This window comes from Balaenoptera borealis (assembly GCF_965194805.1).
Source record: "Balaenoptera borealis genome assembly, chromosome: 2".
Taxonomy (NCBI): Eukaryota; Metazoa; Chordata; class Mammalia; order Artiodactyla; family Balaenopteridae; genus Balaenoptera; species Balaenoptera borealis.
Genome location: NC_138867.1, coordinates 184,549,762 through 184,566,500, shown reverse-complemented (window position 1 = coordinate 184,566,500; position 16,739 = coordinate 184,549,762). Strand labels below are relative to the sequence as shown.

The 16,739-nt window shown below is 59.7% G+C and overlaps 2 protein-coding genes across 2 annotated transcripts; one reads left to right on the top strand and one right to left on the bottom strand.

Annotated features, from left to right (window-relative positions):
* The first annotated feature begins 911 nt into the window (after window positions 1–911).
* Window positions 912–7,673, top strand: NDUFS7 (NADH:ubiquinone oxidoreductase core subunit S7). Its single transcript, XM_082380108.1, has 8 exons — window positions 912–1,233; window positions 2,900–2,933; window positions 3,699–3,767; window positions 4,288–4,405; window positions 5,707–5,886; window positions 6,009–6,055; window positions 6,851–6,939; window positions 7,503–7,673. Exons 1-8 carry the CDS (start codon window positions 1,218–1,220, stop codon window positions 7,598–7,600), a joined length of 651 nt encoding a protein of 216 aa, XP_082236234.1. The 5' UTR covers window positions 912–1,217; the 3' UTR covers window positions 7,601–7,673.
* Window positions 7,674–8,313: 640 nt separating this feature from the next.
* GAMT (guanidinoacetate N-methyltransferase) lies at window positions 8,314–11,615 on the bottom strand. Its single transcript, XM_082380107.1, has 6 exons — window positions 11,347–11,615; window positions 10,179–10,324; window positions 9,914–9,977; window positions 9,559–9,626; window positions 9,258–9,368; window positions 8,314–8,694 (listed from the first exon to the last, which is right to left on the bottom strand). The coding sequence occupies exons 1-6, from the start codon at window positions 11,525–11,527 to the stop codon at window positions 8,554–8,556; spliced, it is 711 nt and encodes a 236-aa protein (XP_082236233.1). The 5' UTR covers window positions 11,528–11,615; the 3' UTR covers window positions 8,314–8,553.
* Window positions 11,616–16,739: the final 5,124 nt, after the last annotated feature.

The window sequence follows — 16,739 nt, the reverse complement described above, 5'->3', positions numbered from 1 at the left end:
TGGCCAGTTGTGGGAACGGAGGGCAAAGGAGGTGTAGGATTCCCAACAGACCCGGCCCTCGGCCCAGCCCCGCTCTTTTCTCCTGTATGTCACCACCGGGATGGTGACACCAACCGGCGCCCCGCCTCCCCTTCCCGGGACCGCGCAGTCCGGCTCCAGGACACACCTGGCGTGGTCCTCCCTCGCCAGGAGCCAGCCCTGCTCCTCACCTGCATTCCCCTATTGGGAACGGGGCAACCTCAGTTTCCCCATATGTATTGTAAAATGGGCAGAATAGGTACCCAGCAGGACTGTCACAGTTAAATGACATCCGAGCAGAAGGTGTCTCTGCAAACTCCCTTTTGGCGCTTTTGGTATTCAGTAGTGTTCCTTTTGACAATTACATTAGTTCTAATCCTGCCACTTAAAAAATATTGTAAATGGGAGTGGGGAAGGGGGTCATTTGGGCTGGGATCATAGTTTTGGGGGTGGACTGGGGTGGGTGGGGATGAGGCCTTGTTCTAAGCCCTCCCGCCTTGGCATGAGCCAGCAGCCCATCTCCTCATCTGAAGAATGGAGAGTATTCTGGGGAGGAAAGGTCAAAATCGACACATTCTGGGTAAAAGTGTTGAGAGAAGCTGGATCAGCTTGGAGCAAAAAAGAACGCTGTTCGCTGGGGGCGCCAAAACGTCTGCCGAAACCCGGGATCGAACCAGGGACCTTTAGATCTTCAGTCTAACGCTCTCCCAACTGAGCTATTTCGGCTGCGCAGCAGGGATTGCTCCCGCCCCCGACTCCGCCCCACGCTGAGCCGCTTGCGTGCAGGCGCAGCTCGGGCAGCCCCTGCGGGCCGCGCATGCCTCGTAGGATCGCGCCTGGAAACACACCGCAGCACCGTCTCTGTGGCGCAATCGGTTAGCGCGTTCGGCTGTTAACCGAAAGGTTGGTGGTTCGAGCCCACCCAGGGACGGGCTTGCGCTTTTCCTTCCCCGGGTAGCAAAAGAGTGGACGGCTCCGCTCGCCTTCTTTTGCCACGACCCTCCCCATGCACTTCCGTATCCTTCTATCCTGCGTGGGGCGTCCGGCGGCGCGCGGCGGGGGGGATTCCACAGAGGCGGAACGTCCCCGCCCGAGTTCCGGTTTCCGAGCACGAGCCGAGGCACTTTGGGCGACGGCCCTGGGGACCCGGAGCTCTGAAGAGGACGGACCATAGAGGTTGTCTGAAGGCCGAGGCCGAGATGGCGGCGCTGGCGGGTGAGCTGGTCGGGGCGGCGGGGTCGGGGCTTGGGTCGCTCCGGGCGCCTTTCCCCCCGGCCGCCTGGGGAAGCGGAGGCCGAGGGCGACGCAGGCTCCCAGCCTCGGGAGGGGGCCGGGGCGGGAGCCGGAGGAACCCAGGCTCGGCCCGGGATGGTGCCCTTGAAGTTTCCGGGAGGAGGCGGCGAGGGGGCAGCAGCCCCGACATCCGAGGAAACTGAGGCCCAGAGAGCGGCTGGAACCGCTGGAGGTCACGCGGCCTGGCCGGGCAGGGACGCGACCCCGGGGCACCCTGCCACCCCGGGAAGGGGACGGTCACCCGCAGAGAAGGCGTCCAAACCCGGGCTGCTCCGGGGACCTTTTTTCCGATTAGCGATTAAACGCATAGGATGGATTCACAGGGTTGCAAAGGAAAGCGGTTATACTGACTGTTGCCAGGATACTGTCTGGGAACCGGGGGTCAGTTCGCAGTCCGGGTGCTTCATTATTCATGCCTGGAAAGCCGAGGTGGCGGATCTGCCTACTGCTGTGACTTTGAAGGAGTGAGAAGTGGACACGTTACTTTACACAGAGTTGGCTTGCAGCCTCTATATCGGTGTTAGGAAATCACTGTCATTTCTGTTGGTGAAAAGCCTCAGTCTCGCTAATACTGCTGTAGTTTTGGCTACACTCAGATTTTAAGGAAAGGCCAATTTTCAGCAAGACGTTGGTGACAATAAAGAGGATATTTTTCTTTCCCGTGCAAGCTCACCGGTCTGCTGAATCCTCACCAGCGGCCCCTTGCTGAGAATGTCTGGTCCAGAGGCTGGAATCCCCTCACCTTGGAGGTGAAGGGCATTTACTGTGCTGTGAGATTACCCAAAGCCCTACATTTTCAGGTGGGGGAGCTGAGGCTCAGAGAGGGGCAGCTTGCTCCAGAGTCCGGGTCTGGGCTGTTAGCCTGGACTCCTTGCCCAGCCTCTGAAACCCCGGAACTCCCAGCCCAGGGCTTGGAGCCTCGCTGATGTCTATGGGTTTGTTGACTTGACACTTGCCTGTCAGGCTGAGCCCAGGCCGAGACAGACACTGGGGAACCCAGGGAGGCCCTAGCATCGGGGGGAGGCAGGCGCCACAGGAGGACATGTGGATAGAAATAGAACAGGGTGACAGGATCGAGAGGGCCTGGGGAGCTAGTGTAGACCCAGGCATTTGAGCTGAAAGCTGCCCCATGAAAGGGGTGCTCCAGGCAGAGGGGACAGCAAGTGCAAAGGCTCTGAGACAGGAGGGACACTGACATGCCTGAGGAAAGGGAAGGTGGCTCTGATGTGGAGTGTGCAGTTGGAAGCAGGGGAATGACACTGTCTGGTTCACATTCTGAAAGATCACTTTTTTTTTTGGCTACACCTTGAGGTTTGCGGGATCTTAGCTCCCCGACCAGGGATCGAAGCCGGGCCCCCTGCAGTGGAAGCGTGGAGTCCTAACCACTGGACCACCAGGGAATTCCCCTGAAAGATTGCTCTTTATCAATTGTTCGTTAAATGGAATGTAGATAGCCTGAGGGTGAAAGGGCGGGTGCACAACGTGGGGGGCCTGAAGGGCAAACACCTGGAGGCTGGACCCTCTGGGCCGTTTGTGGTCTCTGGTGCTGCCACAACTCACTGCCCACACCCTGTGGTTCTTTCTGCAGCTCCCGGCCTGCTCCGCGGGATCCTTGCTCTTCGGTGAGTGCCTGCCTGCCTGCCTGCCTTCCTGCCTGCATGTCTGCATCTCTGATCCTAACACCCCGCAGTGAGGCCCTGGCAGGGAGGGGCTCAGAGGGGGCTGTCAGGGGGCCTCAGATCCGGGCGGGCCCTCCATCAGCACCAGGCCAGGGGCCGCCTGGCATCCAGCCCCACGTCTCCCTGCCCTAGTACCCTCAGAGCCCAGTCGCTACCTGGCGCACGAAAGGCATTCAGCACGTTTGCTCTGATGGCAGCCCCGTGCAGGCCTCCTTGGGACAGTAAGGCAGGTGGCTGCCAGGCCCTCGGATTTGGGCTGTTTGTTTTGATAAGGCCTTTCTCCTACGAATAAAATACACACTCACTGCAAAGCAAAGGGAAGACGGGGAAAATGAGGGAAGTATCAAATGAAAACCAGGCACTCTCTAGACCAGGGATCAGCAGATTTTTTTTTTCCGTAAAGGGCCAAACGGTAAACGTTTTTGGCTCTGCCTCTGTAAAAACAGTCCCAGACACCAAGGAAGTGAATGGGTGTGGTTATGTGTCAATAAAACTTTATTTATAGCTCGCTCGCAGCAACGAAGACCCAACACAGCCAAAAATAAAATAAATAAATTAAAAAAAAAAAAAAACTTTATTTACGAAAACCGGCGGTGGGTTGGGTTTGACCCCCTGGTCAGTTTCCCCATCCTGGCCCCGGGGTAACCCTGTCACAAGTGTGTTGGGGCGCCCCGGGCTCCTAGTCATGGGCGGTCTGTCTCCCCGCAGCTCCGGCGTGGGCGCGGCTCTGCAGGTGCGCGGGGTCCATCCGAGCTCGGCCGCTGACAGCCCGAGCAGGTGAGGCCAGCCTTCCTGGGAGCCCACACGCCCTGAAGTCCCCCCATCCCCCCACCCCAGCACAGCAGCAGCCTGTGGCAACTCCGGGGCACTCCCACCACCCAGCGGGGTATGTGAGGGGGTCCCTGCCCTCAGAGTCCTGCCCAGCCCGCTCCTGTGCGCCCAGGCCAGTGGCTGCACAACTCCAGACCAGGAGGGCCCTCGCTAAAGAGTATGTCAGCCGAGCCTGTTTTCCAGACGGGGAAACAGTCCCCGAGAGGACAGGGTCGTGCTGGGCCTCAGTGAGGCGGTAGAGGCCTGTCCACACCATCTTTCACTCCGGTGTTGAGCAGGCGTGTCCTGCCCCAGGCCGGGGCGCAGGGCTGCTGCAGACCTGGCCTCACGGCTACTCCCAGTGCTGCTCTGGGGACCCACCGTGACCACGGCTTTGTCCTGCCCTCTGAGAGGCTGCTCTGGGCTGGGCCTGGCCGGGGATACCTGCCTGGCTGACACCTCCCCTTGCTGTGTGTCCCGTGCCCAGCACCCACCCCGCCGTGTCCCAGGCCGGAGCCGTGGTCCCCAAACCCGCCGCCCTTCCCAGCAGCCGGGGCGAGTATGTGGTGGCCAAGCTGGACGACCTCATCAACTGGGCCCGCCGGGTGAGCCCCTCCCCGTCTGTGTCCGTGGGGCCCCCTCTGGCTGCTCAGCCACGCTCCCGTGGCTACGGAGTGGGCCGGACTCCCCCAGGGCCCCTCCATGTGGGGACCTGTGGCTTTGATTCTGTCTCAGGACCCCTGCCCTGCCCCCAGCAGTTCCTGGCCTGACTTCCCTCTGTGCTCCCTGCCTCCCGCATCGGCCCCCAGAGAAGATGAGCCACCTCCCTCCTGTTCTTCTCCTTTCATCTTCTGTTCATTCCTCTCTTTTCTCTCTTAACGTAAAACCCATGTTTTTAACTGGAAATACACGATGGAAACAGTAGCTCCTTCCCAGCAAATATCCTAATCCCCCACCCCACCCCCACACTGGCCGTGGGACAGTCTGCGTGCTCACGTGTGTGTCCGTGTCTCCCCCTGGACATGTGTCCTCTGTCCCAGGACAGTGGTTCCTTTCAGTGCTCTCGGGGCGCCCGGCTGGGTAACAATCCCCCATTGACGGGCGGGCTGGTGCTGTCCTGGTGTCTGTGTGTGACCAGCGAGTCCACAGCGAGTGTCCCTCCAGGCCCACAGCTCCAGGGCGGTGATGGTCGCTGTGGCCGTGCGCTGTGGAGTCATGGCCCTGCCGTGTTGGGCAGCCCTTGCCCGCTGTGTGACCCGAGCCCTGTCACCTGAATTGGGACATCCACAGGGCAGCAGGGACCTTGGCCAGATCCCAGACTGGACACAGACAAGCAGAGAAAGCTCTGGTGGAGAACATCTTGTGGGTGGGGGCCAGGGCGATATCGGGCACCAAAGGATGGAGGGAAGTCAGAGGGCATCCAGGAGGGCTTCCTGGAGGAATTGGCACTTTGAGTCCAGGCGGTGTTGGGAACAAGACCCTCCAGGGTGCTGAGCCCCAGGGTCTAGATCTGTGCCGTGGGTGGCCACTGGGCACTCAGAGCAGCAAGTGCCCATGTTGGAGGCTGGGATTTAGGATATGCTGGGTTATGTGGACTATATTATTAAAGCTAGTTGCACTTGGTTTTATTTTTGTCTGTTTTTCTTTTTGGTAATGTGGCTGCTGGGAAGTGTAGACCCAAGGGCCTAACTCATTTGGCCCTCCTGTCACACAGTCCTGGGCTGGGGCATCAGGCTCAGGCCGATGACCAGTGTCCAGGGCAGCCTTCGGGGTCTGGAGGTCACATGGTTGCTGTGGGCAGGGCCCAGAAAAGGCTAGAAACAGATTTTTCTATGTGAAATCGTCCAATTTCTTTAAACACGGTGGGCCACTCGTCCACTCACGGGCCAACTGCCCCGCCCTGCAGAGCTCCCTGTGGCCCATGACCTTTGGCCTGGCCTGCTGCGCCGTGGAGATGATGCACATGGCAGCGCCCCGCTACGACATGGACCGCTTTGGCGTGGTCTTCCGCGCCAGCCCCCGCCAGTCCGACGTGATGATCGTGGCTGGGACGCTCACCAACAAGATGGCCCCCGCGCTCCGCAAGGTGGGCCCCACCGTCAACCCCACCCTCCACCCTCCACCCCCCTTCCCCTCCCCCTCCCCCAAACCCCCTCCCCCCAAACCCCCCCCAGGCTCGAGCTGCACGCAGACCCCCGTCTCTTCCAGGTCTACGACCAGATGCCAGAGCCTCGCTACGTCGTGTCTATGGGGAGGTGAGTGCCCGGCGGGGCGGGGGCTCCAGCAACAGACACACTGGTGACACGCTGGCTTGTGTCTTCCAGTCTCGTTTCTGTGCTGCTTTCTGATCGGGGTCGTCCAGAACGTCCCCTTCTGTCCTGTTACAGTCGCTCCCCCACCCCAACAGCCTGTCCATTTTCGTTGTTTCTGTGTTATGACCACAGGAAGGACGTTCTGCTGGGGGGGGGGGGGCGTTGCAGCCTCCTCACCATCTAGCCAGCACCTCATTTCTCCATATCATTAAAAGACATTTAGTCACCTGACTTTTTTGGTTGAGGTAGAATTCACATACTACAAAGTTCACCTTTTCAAAACGTACAATTTTGTGGATTTTAATGCATTCTTAGTGTTGTGTAATCATCATCTCTATCTAATTCCATCACCCCAATAGAAGCCCCGTCCCCATCACCAGTCACTCCCCACCCCCTCCCCCAGCCCCTGACAACCAGGAACGCACTCTGTGTCTGTGGACTGGCCTGTCCTGGACGTTTCCCATCAATGGAGTCACACGCTGTGTCCTTTCACGTCTGGCTTCTCTCACTGAGCGTCATCTGTTCACAGCCCCACCGTTTGTTTCTGTCCTACCCGGTCCCACAGAAGGTCTCAGGTGGCCACTGTCTTTCCTGTGACTTGTGTCCCAGTCTTGCCCTTTCCTGACCGCCTGGCACCTGCTTGAGGTTGGAAGGGGGTGCGGGTTGGGGGCTGCGAGGAGGGACGGAGGCTGGGGTCGCTGGAGAGGCTCTCACGGCCGGCGCTGCCCTCCCCACCAGCTGCGCCAACGGAGGCGGCTACTACCACTACTCCTACTCTGTGGTGCGGGGCTGCGACCGTATCGTGCCCGTGGACATCTACGTCCCAGGTGAGCCCCCAGGTGGCGCCCACGCGGCCCTCACCCAACTCACAGAATCCCCGCAGCCCCACTGAGACAGCTCGCCCCCTTTTAAGAATAAGCAGATTTGGGTACAAGAATAAAGAGTGACACCGCAGCCTTTCCCCCCCGCTGTCCCTGGAGGGTTTCCCAGCCTGAAGTCTGCCCCATTCCTTTCCAAGGGTCCTCGCCGGACGCCGGCGTGGCCTGGGGGTTGGCAGGCAGCCCACATTGTCCTCCCGGGTCCCGAGCCGGGTCACGTGGCGGGAGGGCCAGAGACAGGGCAGCTCGGCCTGGGAGGGGTAGCCCAGGCCTCCCTCATCCTGGCTGGGAGGTCGGCCCTGGGGTCAGCATCTGCCCACCCTGCCCCGCTCTGGCTCCTTTCCCGTGATGGGCCAAGCCCCCCAGCTCGCTTGGTGCAGGCCTAACAGGCTGCTGGGGCAGAGCCCCGTCTTGCCCCTCCCCACCCTGGGAAGTGGCCTGGTTGCCCCCACCTGGAGCAGAGCGGAGGGGAGGGGGAAGGGCAGGGAGACTGAGGTGTCACCCGCCCCCAGGCTGCCCGCCCACGGCCGAGGCCCTGCTCTATGGCATCCTGCAGCTGCAGAAGAAGATCAAGCGCGAGAAGAGGCTCCAGATCTGGTACCGCAGGTAGTGCCAGCCGCCCGGCCGCCCTGCGGCGTCTGCGCTGTTACTCCAGAGGCGGTCAATAAACCCGATAAACCCGCCTGGTTGCCCCTGCTCCACGTGGGGTGTGGGCCGGGGGTGGGGGCCGGGAGGTGGGCGGGGCGAGTGCTGCTTGGCGGGGTCAGGCCTGTCTCTCTTGTGCATGGAGATGCCGAGGCCCCTGGAGTGGACAGCCGGGCCCAGCGTGGCCCAGTGGGAGGCCTCACCCATGAAGGAGGGGAGTGGACGCGTCCAAGAGCGGGTTGGGGTGAAGCAGATGGCACCGCGGCGACAAGCCGGGCACCAGGGCCCAGGGCAGACGGAGTCAGGGTGTCCCTGGCGCTGGGGCTGGAGGGGCGTCGACTCAGAGCGAGGCATGGTGGTGCAGCCTGACTGGGTGGGACCAGAGGGTCTGGGCCTTGGGGCTGCCACCCGCTATGAGGTCCTGACCTAGTTCCACCTCCTCTGGGGACCCCAGCTGCCCACCAGAGGGAGGGCGGGAGGGGCCGTGGGTGACTAATTGGCAATGTCTGCAGTGGGCACGGCGGGGGGGTCAGAGGCAGGATCAGACACTTTGGAGTGGTATAGCCACTGTCTCGGTGGTGGTCAATTTAACAGGTTTCTTTCCTTTCACTTTTTTTTGGAGGGGCAGGAAGAGTAAAGCAAGCACATGTTTGTGTCTTCGTGCTGATTGGCTAAACCCAGTGTTAGCGTTTATTTCATTCTCAGGACCATGGTAGGAAGGTAGTGGTCGTCCCCTTGCAGAGAAGGTTAGGGAAGCTTGCTGGTCATGCGGCTGGTGTGGGTCTGGACCAGGGCCGAGGGGCCAGAGCCTGCACTCCCGGCCACGAAGGCGCTCAGTAGGGGTCTGGGGGTTAGGGGTTCCTGAAGCCCAGAGCCCCCAGGGTGGCGTGGGCAGCTGAGCCGGTGGGCCCAGTGGGCTCAGTGCTTGGTGACCAGGGGCGTGATCATCTGCGGGAAGGCGTAATAGCGGCAGTCGGCCGGTGGGACCAGCTCCATGACCTGCGTGTGGATGTTCTCCGGCCGGAAGCCCGCTTCCAGCAGGGCTGGCACCTGTGTCTCCTGGCCAGAGGGAGGTGCCGAGTCACCTCCAGGGCCCTGGGGCCTCAGGAGACACCCTGCCAGCCACCCCTACAAGTGCCAAGGCCCTTGGGGGCTGGGCGGGGCTGCTAAGAAAATGCTGAAGCCCAGGTCTGGGTGGGAATCTCCAGGTGTCCACACACAGCTTCCTGGCTGTCATGGGGTATCACCAGGCTGCTCACCCACACGTCCTCGCAGGCAGAGGGAACCGAGTGGGCGAAGGCCCAAGACAAGGGGTGGCTAGACCCATAAAGATGCACCCCGGGTGGAGGAGGGCAGAGTGAGGGGATGCCGCTGGGGACCTTGGGCTGAATCCCTGTATCCCAAGGGCACTGGGGAGCCATCTAAGGTCCTTGAGCTAGGGAGAAACCTCTCCTGATTTACAAGTGGAGGCGCAGAGTCCACCCAAGAGATGAGCCCCCAGGGCCAGCGGCAAGGGACCCTCCCCAGGTCACAGGTGACCCCAGCTGCCTCCCCACCCAAAGTCGCTGCCGGGGGCGTAGGGGGGGCGGGGGGCGGGGCAGGGAGCTCCCAGGCTGCGGCACCTCAAACATGGTGGTGATGTCCGAGTACTTGGACTTCATCAGCTCCCCCCAGGAGGTGAGGTTGCAGTAGGTAAGGACGCCCCCCGGCTTCAGCAGGCGGAAGGCATGGTCCTGGCCGGGGGTGGGGGGGGACAGTGGTCAGGAGGGGGTGGGGGTGGGCAGAGGCATTCCCAGCGGGCCTCCCGCCAGGTCAGGGGAACGGCGGAAGGAGAGGTGCCTCCTGTGTGGACGGCAGGCGCGCCCACTGGGCTGACCCCCACCTTAGGGCTGGCAGACCCCGTCCCACCGCAAGCGATCCTACCCGAATGAAGTTGAACTGGTGCGTGTGCCAGGTCTCCTCAGACAGCGGGTACGTGTCGTACAGGATCCCTGCTCGGGAAGACAGAAGCCACGTGGTCAGGACGCTGGCTGCAAGTTGAGGCGGCCGGGAACCCAGAGTTTGCTATGCTGCAGCCGGCCCTACGAATTGTGTCCCATCTGGTCGTTCTTGAGGTGTCCACGCACCTGAGTGCCAGGCTCCTGTATGTGTGTCCGTGCCTGCCCCCCGGGCTCTGCCACCCCAGTGACACATCAAGGCATGTGTGCTTCAGAAGCAGGCAAAGGAGGGGCTGGCAATCCAGGCAGAGGCCCCCCGCCCAGTGCCCAGAGCCCCTCACCATCGAAGTGACTGTCTGGCAGGGTGGGCGCCGCCTCCTCCCACAGGCCTTTCAAGGGAACCACCTTGGCGCAGGGGAGAAAGAAAGAGAAGGCTGAGGGTCAAAGGGGGCCCAGGACTTCTCCACCTGTTGGAAGGGAGGGGGCAGAGGAACTCCCAAGAGAGAAGACCACCTCCCCCATGTCTGTGGCCACCCCAGGTCCCCAACCCACTTCGAGGGCAGGGCCTTTCCCCTGAGGAGCGGGACCTCGGGCAGAGGCGGGCACCTTGTGCGGCTGCCGTGGGGCCCAGTCCTGGAGCCGCTGGAAGACGCCCTCATTGCATTCGATGATCCAGTGCTCGTCGATGGGGGCCTCCTGCACCTTCGTAGCTGCGATGGCCATGCCAAAGCCCACCTCCAACACCCGGCCCCCTGGGCAGACAGACAGCCCACGCCTTACACACTGGGTGGGGCTGGGGAGGCTGCCTGGAGGAGGGGGCGCGGGGGCAGGGCCTTGGCAGAGAGAAACGACTGCCACTAGGAGCGACCGGTTGGCAGAGCAAAGGTGGGGGGTGGGACAGAACACAGCAGCCCTGAGAGGGAACAGCGTGGGCCCGGGGCCAGCAGCCAGAGAGGGTGGCCTGCCGGGGAGGCCACGGACAGCGGCTTCTGGGCTGGCCCACGGGGCAGGGCAGACCCTGGACTTTGAGCCCTGGCCCATGCTGTTTGCACTGAGGGCGCTTATCTCCTGATTTGGGCAGCGTCCCCTGCCCCCCCAACAAACAATGAAATCTACAAAGTAAGGGCAAGGGAGGACCAGGATTCAAGGCCCAGGCCTGGAACAGTGAGGGGCGGGGGTCGAGCCCCTTTGGGTCAAAGAGGAGGGGAGAAACGCCCTAACCATGCAGGGACACTGGCTGTGCCCATTTGCCAGATGGGAACACAGAGGCCCAGAGGTGGTGCGCCCGGCCTCTGGGGGTCGTGGGGAGCCCTCGGCACCCCGCGGGCTCTGACACCAGGTGCAGGGCCACCCCCGACAGCTGTCTCCAGGCCTCAGCTTTACCAGAGCTATTCTTAGCCAGGGCAGGGCCTCCCGCGACTCCTGGGCAGGAACATTACCCACGTGGGCCTGGGCAGCACCTTGCCAGGCCGCCACTCCCCTGTCCTCGACATCTGGCGGGGGGCCGGCGGCTGAGTTCCGCGTCTGAGAACCCATCCCGCGACCCAGCCCGACCCCTTCCCGGGGTCGGGGCCTCGGTGCCCCCCGGAGAGGGGGTTCCCGGTACTCAGGGCGCCCGCAGCGCCCCAGGACTACTCCGCTGCCCTCGCGAGCGGCCCCGTTTTCCAGGCGAGGAGAGGAGCGCAGAGGTTCCGCCACGTCGCTGGAGAGCGGGCGGGCGCCGGGTCCCACCGGCCCCGGCCTCGGTCGACCCCGCGCGCCCGTCGGGGGCTACCTCTGGAGGCGGCGGCGGCCGCCAGCGCGTGCATGTAGGGGGTCTCCCAGCGCTCCATCACCGGCTTGCCCAGGATCTGCAGGTGCGAGTCCGACGCGTCGTAAGCCGCGGGCGCCGCCCGCCACGCGGGGCTGCAGTTCTCGCCGGGTGCGAAGATAGGGGTCGCGGCGGGGGCGCTCATGCTGCAAGCTGGACGGCGCGCCCCGGGAGCTGGGGAGAGGAACGCCCGCGTCCCTGCAGGGCCTTCTGGGCAGGGGGCGGACGGGAGGCGGGGCGGACGGGAGGCGGGGCGGACGGGAGGCGGGGCGGACGGGAGGCGGGGCGGGGGCGGGGCACGAGCGCACTGCCAGGCGGCCCGCGCGGCCCCTAGCGGCCGCGGCGGGGAAGGCGGCCCCCACTGACTCCCGGACCCCCGCGACGCCCCCGCCTCCCGGGCCGCCAGCGCCTGGCGGGCGGACTCGGCACCAGCGCAGCGAGCCCTCGGAGTCCTCACCCAGTCGCTTTCCTGCTTCGGTTTCCTCGTCTGTCACCACCGCGTCAATAGCCTCCTCCTTGCCGGGGTGTGAGGGTCTAAGGATTTTCCAGACACGGTTGGAAGTGCCTTAAGTATATAAAATCACTTAGGGAATTCCCTAGCGGTCCAGTGGTTAGGACGCTGCGCTTTCACCGCCCAGGGCGCGGGTCCGGCAACTAAGATGCCACAAGCTGCATGGCGCGGCCAAAATAAATAGAATGAATAAATACAATCACTTAATCGTCAGAAGCGCTGCAGTGGTTTCTTCTATCGTCCTCATTTTACAGGTGGGGAAACTGAGGCTCCAGAGACAAAGCGGGATATCTCATGGCCGGGAGGGCGGGGTGTGGGAACCCCTGATGAACCCCACTCTGACCCCTGTGCGGGGCTGCCTCTCCCCTTTCCTGAGCTCACCTCAGACCCCAGGGGCCTGATGAGGGGCTCAGCGCACAGGGGCCTCCAGTGCTGGGACTGAAATGCCCACCCCAGCGGTCCCCGGGCCCTCCAGCCCAGGACGGCAGGCAGGGCAGCCCTGCAGCGCCCACCCCTAAAGCCTTGTCCCAGGGCAGCCCTGGGGTTCAGCTGTGTCCTCTGCTGGCCACGCTGAGACCGGCCCCCAAGGCGAGCTGGGGTTTCCTCCGGGTTCTGAAACATGACTTCCCCTTCCCATCTATCTGCACACAGGGGGCCACCGGCTGTGAGCCTGGAACACCCCATCTGGGCCAAGTGTTTTGCACATCCCAGTGAACACGTGGGGAAACTGAGGCCCCGAGAGGCTGAAGTCACAGAGTTTGAACCCAGGCAGCCCTGCTCTTCTGTGTCCACCTCTGGATGGCTGCTCACAGCCTTAATGTGGCTCCAGAGTCCTCCCCGTGGCCCTTCCCACCCCCTGCAGAGCTCCTGTGTCCCTCCTGCCCCTGGGCCTTTGCATATGCTCTCCCCTCTGCCTGGACAGCTTCTCCTCTCTCCTGGCCTGGTCTCCTTCTCTTTCTGCTTCATGCCCGAGCCCACACCTCCTCTGGGAGACCCCCCGGGTCCCCCCAGGCTGGGTATGGCCCATTTGAAGCTGTTTCATCTCTCAGTACCTCTCTTTGGTATTTCAGTCACCGAAGGTATTTCTTCATGGTTACATTGTCTGTCCGACCCGCCTGGCACACAGAAAATGCTTGATGACTCCTGAGGGCACATTGGGTCTAATGTGGTCTGGATGGGACATCACGGATTCCACGAGACCCTCAGGTGGAAACAGGATGAGTAGATGTCACCAGGCACCAGGGCTGGGCTCACGCTGAATTCGTGAACCCATGTGATTTCGTGTTGTCTAGTTTCCTTACAGCTGTCCTGGTTACTGTGGCAGGGGCTTTGCGGGCATCCTTATGCCAGCATCCTTGGGCCACCCACGTAAACAGGTGGCACTCACTACTGTCACCCAACTCAAGCAATGCCCTGGAATGCCCGGCCTGAGACAGAAGGCAGGCTGTATTCATTAGCTACTGCTATGTAACAAATTGCCCCAAATGTAGCCACTTAAAGCAACACATGTTTATCATTTTTTGGTGGGTCAGGAATCCAGGTGCAGCTTAGCCTAGCCGGGTCCTGTGTTTCACAACCTCTGGCAAGGCTGCAGTCAAGGTGTCGCACAGAGCTGGGGAAGGCGTCCGCTTCCAGGCTTGTTCACTGGCTGTTGATTCCACTCAATCCCTGGCCATGTGGGCCTCCCTGAAGTGACAACTTGCTTCTAGCAAGACAGAAGTCAGAACCGTTTGCCATCTGATCACAGAAGGACATCCCCTCACCCTGGCCATATCCTACAGGTTAGAAGCCAGGTACACAAGGCTAGGGAATCCCAGGAGGCTATGAATATCAAGAAGTAGGGGTCAGTCTCAGAGGCTACTGCCCACACAGACACTAAGAGGAAGCCGAGGCAGTGGTCAACTGGGAGCCTTTCCTGCAGCTTTGGTGCCCAGGAGATAAGGAACCGCCTGTGTCTGGCCAAGCTGCCACCTCCCAGTGGTCGCTTACATGCAGCCTGGACTCTATCCCCAAGAGTGGCTGAGGGCATGGCGCAATCTGGCTGGCGACTCAGCCAAGGGGTCTCTGTTCCAGCCTTGGCTGGGGTCCTCTTCTCTCAATGGAGTGACCATTCTTGCCCAGCTGATGTCCTCAAGTGAATTACTGACACGTGGTCATTCATTGTGTCCACTTTTCTCAAGAGAGTCTAGCGTGCGTGTGCTGCAGTTATCTGCAGTTTGCAGACCTGGACTCAGAGAGGGAAGGTGGCTTTCTCAAGGACACACAGCAAATCAGTGGCAGAGGGGATGGGAACAGGGGTGTGCCTGACTCCAGACCACAGTCTTAAAAGATGTTTTAAAAGAAGGAAAATATTTATTTTCTGATTAGAAAAGGGACACAGTTGATCAAAACATTCTAACATTATAGAGTTGGCAAACTCCGGCCTGCAGGTCACATCCCCCTTCTGTGGTTTTGATACAGCCTGTGAGCTAAGAATGTTTTTTACATTTTTATTTATTTATTTATTTTTTGGCCATGCTGCGAGGCTTGCGGGATCTTAGTTCCCTGACCGGGGTTTGAACCCATGTCCCCTGCAGGGGAAGCAGGAAGTCTTAACCACTGGGCCACCAAGGAAGTCCTGCTTTTTACATTTTTAAATGGTTGAAAAAATCAAAAGACTATTTCGAGACACGTGAAAATTATACAACAGTCACACTGGCATGTCTGTAAATAGTCAGGACACTTGTTTACGTATGGACTCTGGCACTTTCCAATTACAACAGCACAGAGTCATTGCCACGGAGACCCGACAGCTGGCAAAGCCAAACATATTTACTGTGTGGCCCTGAGCAGAAAGCTTGCCAGCCCCCCTTACAGAGCAGCCCACAGCTCTTTCCTGGGAAGTGAAAGTCACCCGTTTATTCAGCACATACTGAATTCCTCACCCCAGGGGGCCCAGCCCTGACTCCTCTGGAGCTCATAGCCTACTGGGGGGATGGACAAAAATAAGTAATAAGTACATCACATAATTACAAGTCACATGGCAGCTATGACAGAACAAGGTCCCCATGACCCCTACCCTCTGCCCAGGTCTCTCCTCTACCAGGCAATGTCCACGTAGCTGTATGTTTTCTGTGTATACAGTGTTACATGTAGTTATGTTTTAAAGTAAAAGGGACCAAATGGGCATTTATTTGTACATCCACGTTCTTAGCAGTATTATGCACAATAGCCAAAGGGTAGAAACAACCAAAGTGTCTATCAACGGATGATGAATAAACGCTATGTGGTCCCTCCACGCACAGGACCATCACTCAGCCATGAAAAGGGGTGAAGCACTGACACTTGCTACAACGTGAATGGACCTTGAGAACACGATGCTCAGTGAAATAAGCTAGATGAAAAAGGACAAATACTGTCTGATTCCGCTCACAGGGGGTCCCTGGAGGAGTCACATCCACAGAGACAGGAAGTAGATGGTGGGGGCCAGGGGCTGGGGGAGGGGCTGGGGAGTCAAACTTCCCAAGTTTCAGTTTGGGAAGATGAGAAAGTTCTGGAGATGATGGTGGGGATGGTTGCACAGCAATGTGAATGTGCTTAATGCCACCAAGCTGTGCATTTAAAAAGGGTTACAACGATAACTTGTATGTTACATGTATTTTACCACAATGAAAAAAAGAACCAAAACTATATTCTGTGTATTGGGTATGCCTGAACCCACGTTAGGAGTAAATTCAGGAAAGTGTGCACATACCCGTTTTTGTCCCACCGTTTGCCCTGGGATGGGAGGAAGGAAGTGAACGGGGAGGAGGGAAAAGCAAACCGTCAAGTTCATTTTTTTAAAAAGATCTGAAGCAAACGTGACAAAAACGCTAACGTGTTCGTTTCAGTGGCAGGTACATAGCTGCTTGTTGTTTTATCCCTGGTAGGTGTCTGTATTTTTAAAAGTATTTTCTTTTTAACAGTTTGTGTCTGCCTTCCTTCATTTGACCACATCCTGTGCATGTCATTCACGCCCTTCGTGGTTTATTTATCCTGTCACCAATGGATGGACATGGGGGTTGCTTCCAATTTTCTGCTCTTCTAATAGTGCACTGTGAGTAACCTAGGGCGTGTCTGTTTGACTGAGCACTTGGGTCGTGCTCCCCCCACACCCCCCCCAGGGGGGAGCCCGCCCCCCTCCCCCCCCACAAGTGTTACTGGTTTCTTCTGACCAGAAAAACTTCACAGAGCCCCCAGGGCGAAGACAGAACACCTGCCCAATGCCACCTGAGGCCACTCCTTTCCCCTCTGCTGAGCCTCTGCTTCTCACCTGCGAAGGGGGAGTAATGAGTTGTTCTCCTCTGGTGGAACTGATGATGCCAATGTGCTTTGCAAACTGTAAAATGGCCAAAGTGAGGTGTATTTTAAATGTTTTATGTTGTACTGTTTGCCTGTGACCTGGTTCCTTGATTCCTCACATTTGTTTCATTTTATGGTGAATCAGTTATATTGTCAGGCTACCAAGAGGCTGAGAAAGTGAGTGGAAAGTCACCACGCAGCACAAACCGCCATCTAACAACACCATTCAGGTCAGCTTTTATTATGGTCCGTGTAGACCTGGGTTTCTCCACCTTCCGTGTTGACGTGTTGGGCAGATTATTCTTTGCTGGAGGGACTGTCCTGTCCATTGCAGGATATTTAGCAGCATCCCCAGCCTCCACCCACTAGATGCCAGTAGCACCCACCTCCAGTGGTGACAACCAAAACCGTATCTCCAGACATGGCTCATTGTCCCCCGGGGGGAGAAGGAGGCTGAATCACCCTGGGTGAAAACCACCGGTGTGGACAAATGAGGACAGGACAATCCTTGGCACATGGCAGGGAC

What these genes read in the sequence shown, in the direction of transcription:
- GAMT (XM_082380107.1), bottom strand. Translation starts at nt 11,527, where the DNA reads ATGAGCGCCCCCGCCGCGACCCCTATCTTCGCACCCGGCGAGAACTGC. An exon ending in CCCCACGGCAGCCGCACAAG is followed by an intron (nt 9,978 to 10,178) that starts GTGCCCGCCTCT and finishes CCCTGCGCCAAG; the next exon opens with GTGGTTCCCTTGAAAGGCCT. An exon ending in GCCAGACAGTCACTTCGATG is followed by an intron (nt 9,627 to 9,913) that starts GTGAGGGGCTCT and finishes CTTCCCGAGCAG; the next exon opens with GGATCCTGTACGACACGTAC.
- NDUFS7 (XM_082380108.1), top strand. An exon ending in TGGCCCCCGCGCTCCGCAAG is followed by an intron (nt 5,887 to 6,008) that starts GTGGGCCCCACC and finishes CGTCTCTTCCAG; the next exon opens with GTCTACGACCAGATGCCAGA. An exon ending in TACGTCGTGTCTATGGGGAG is followed by an intron (nt 6,056 to 6,850) that starts GTGAGTGCCCGG and finishes CCTCCCCACCAG; the next exon opens with CTGCGCCAACGGAGGCGGCT.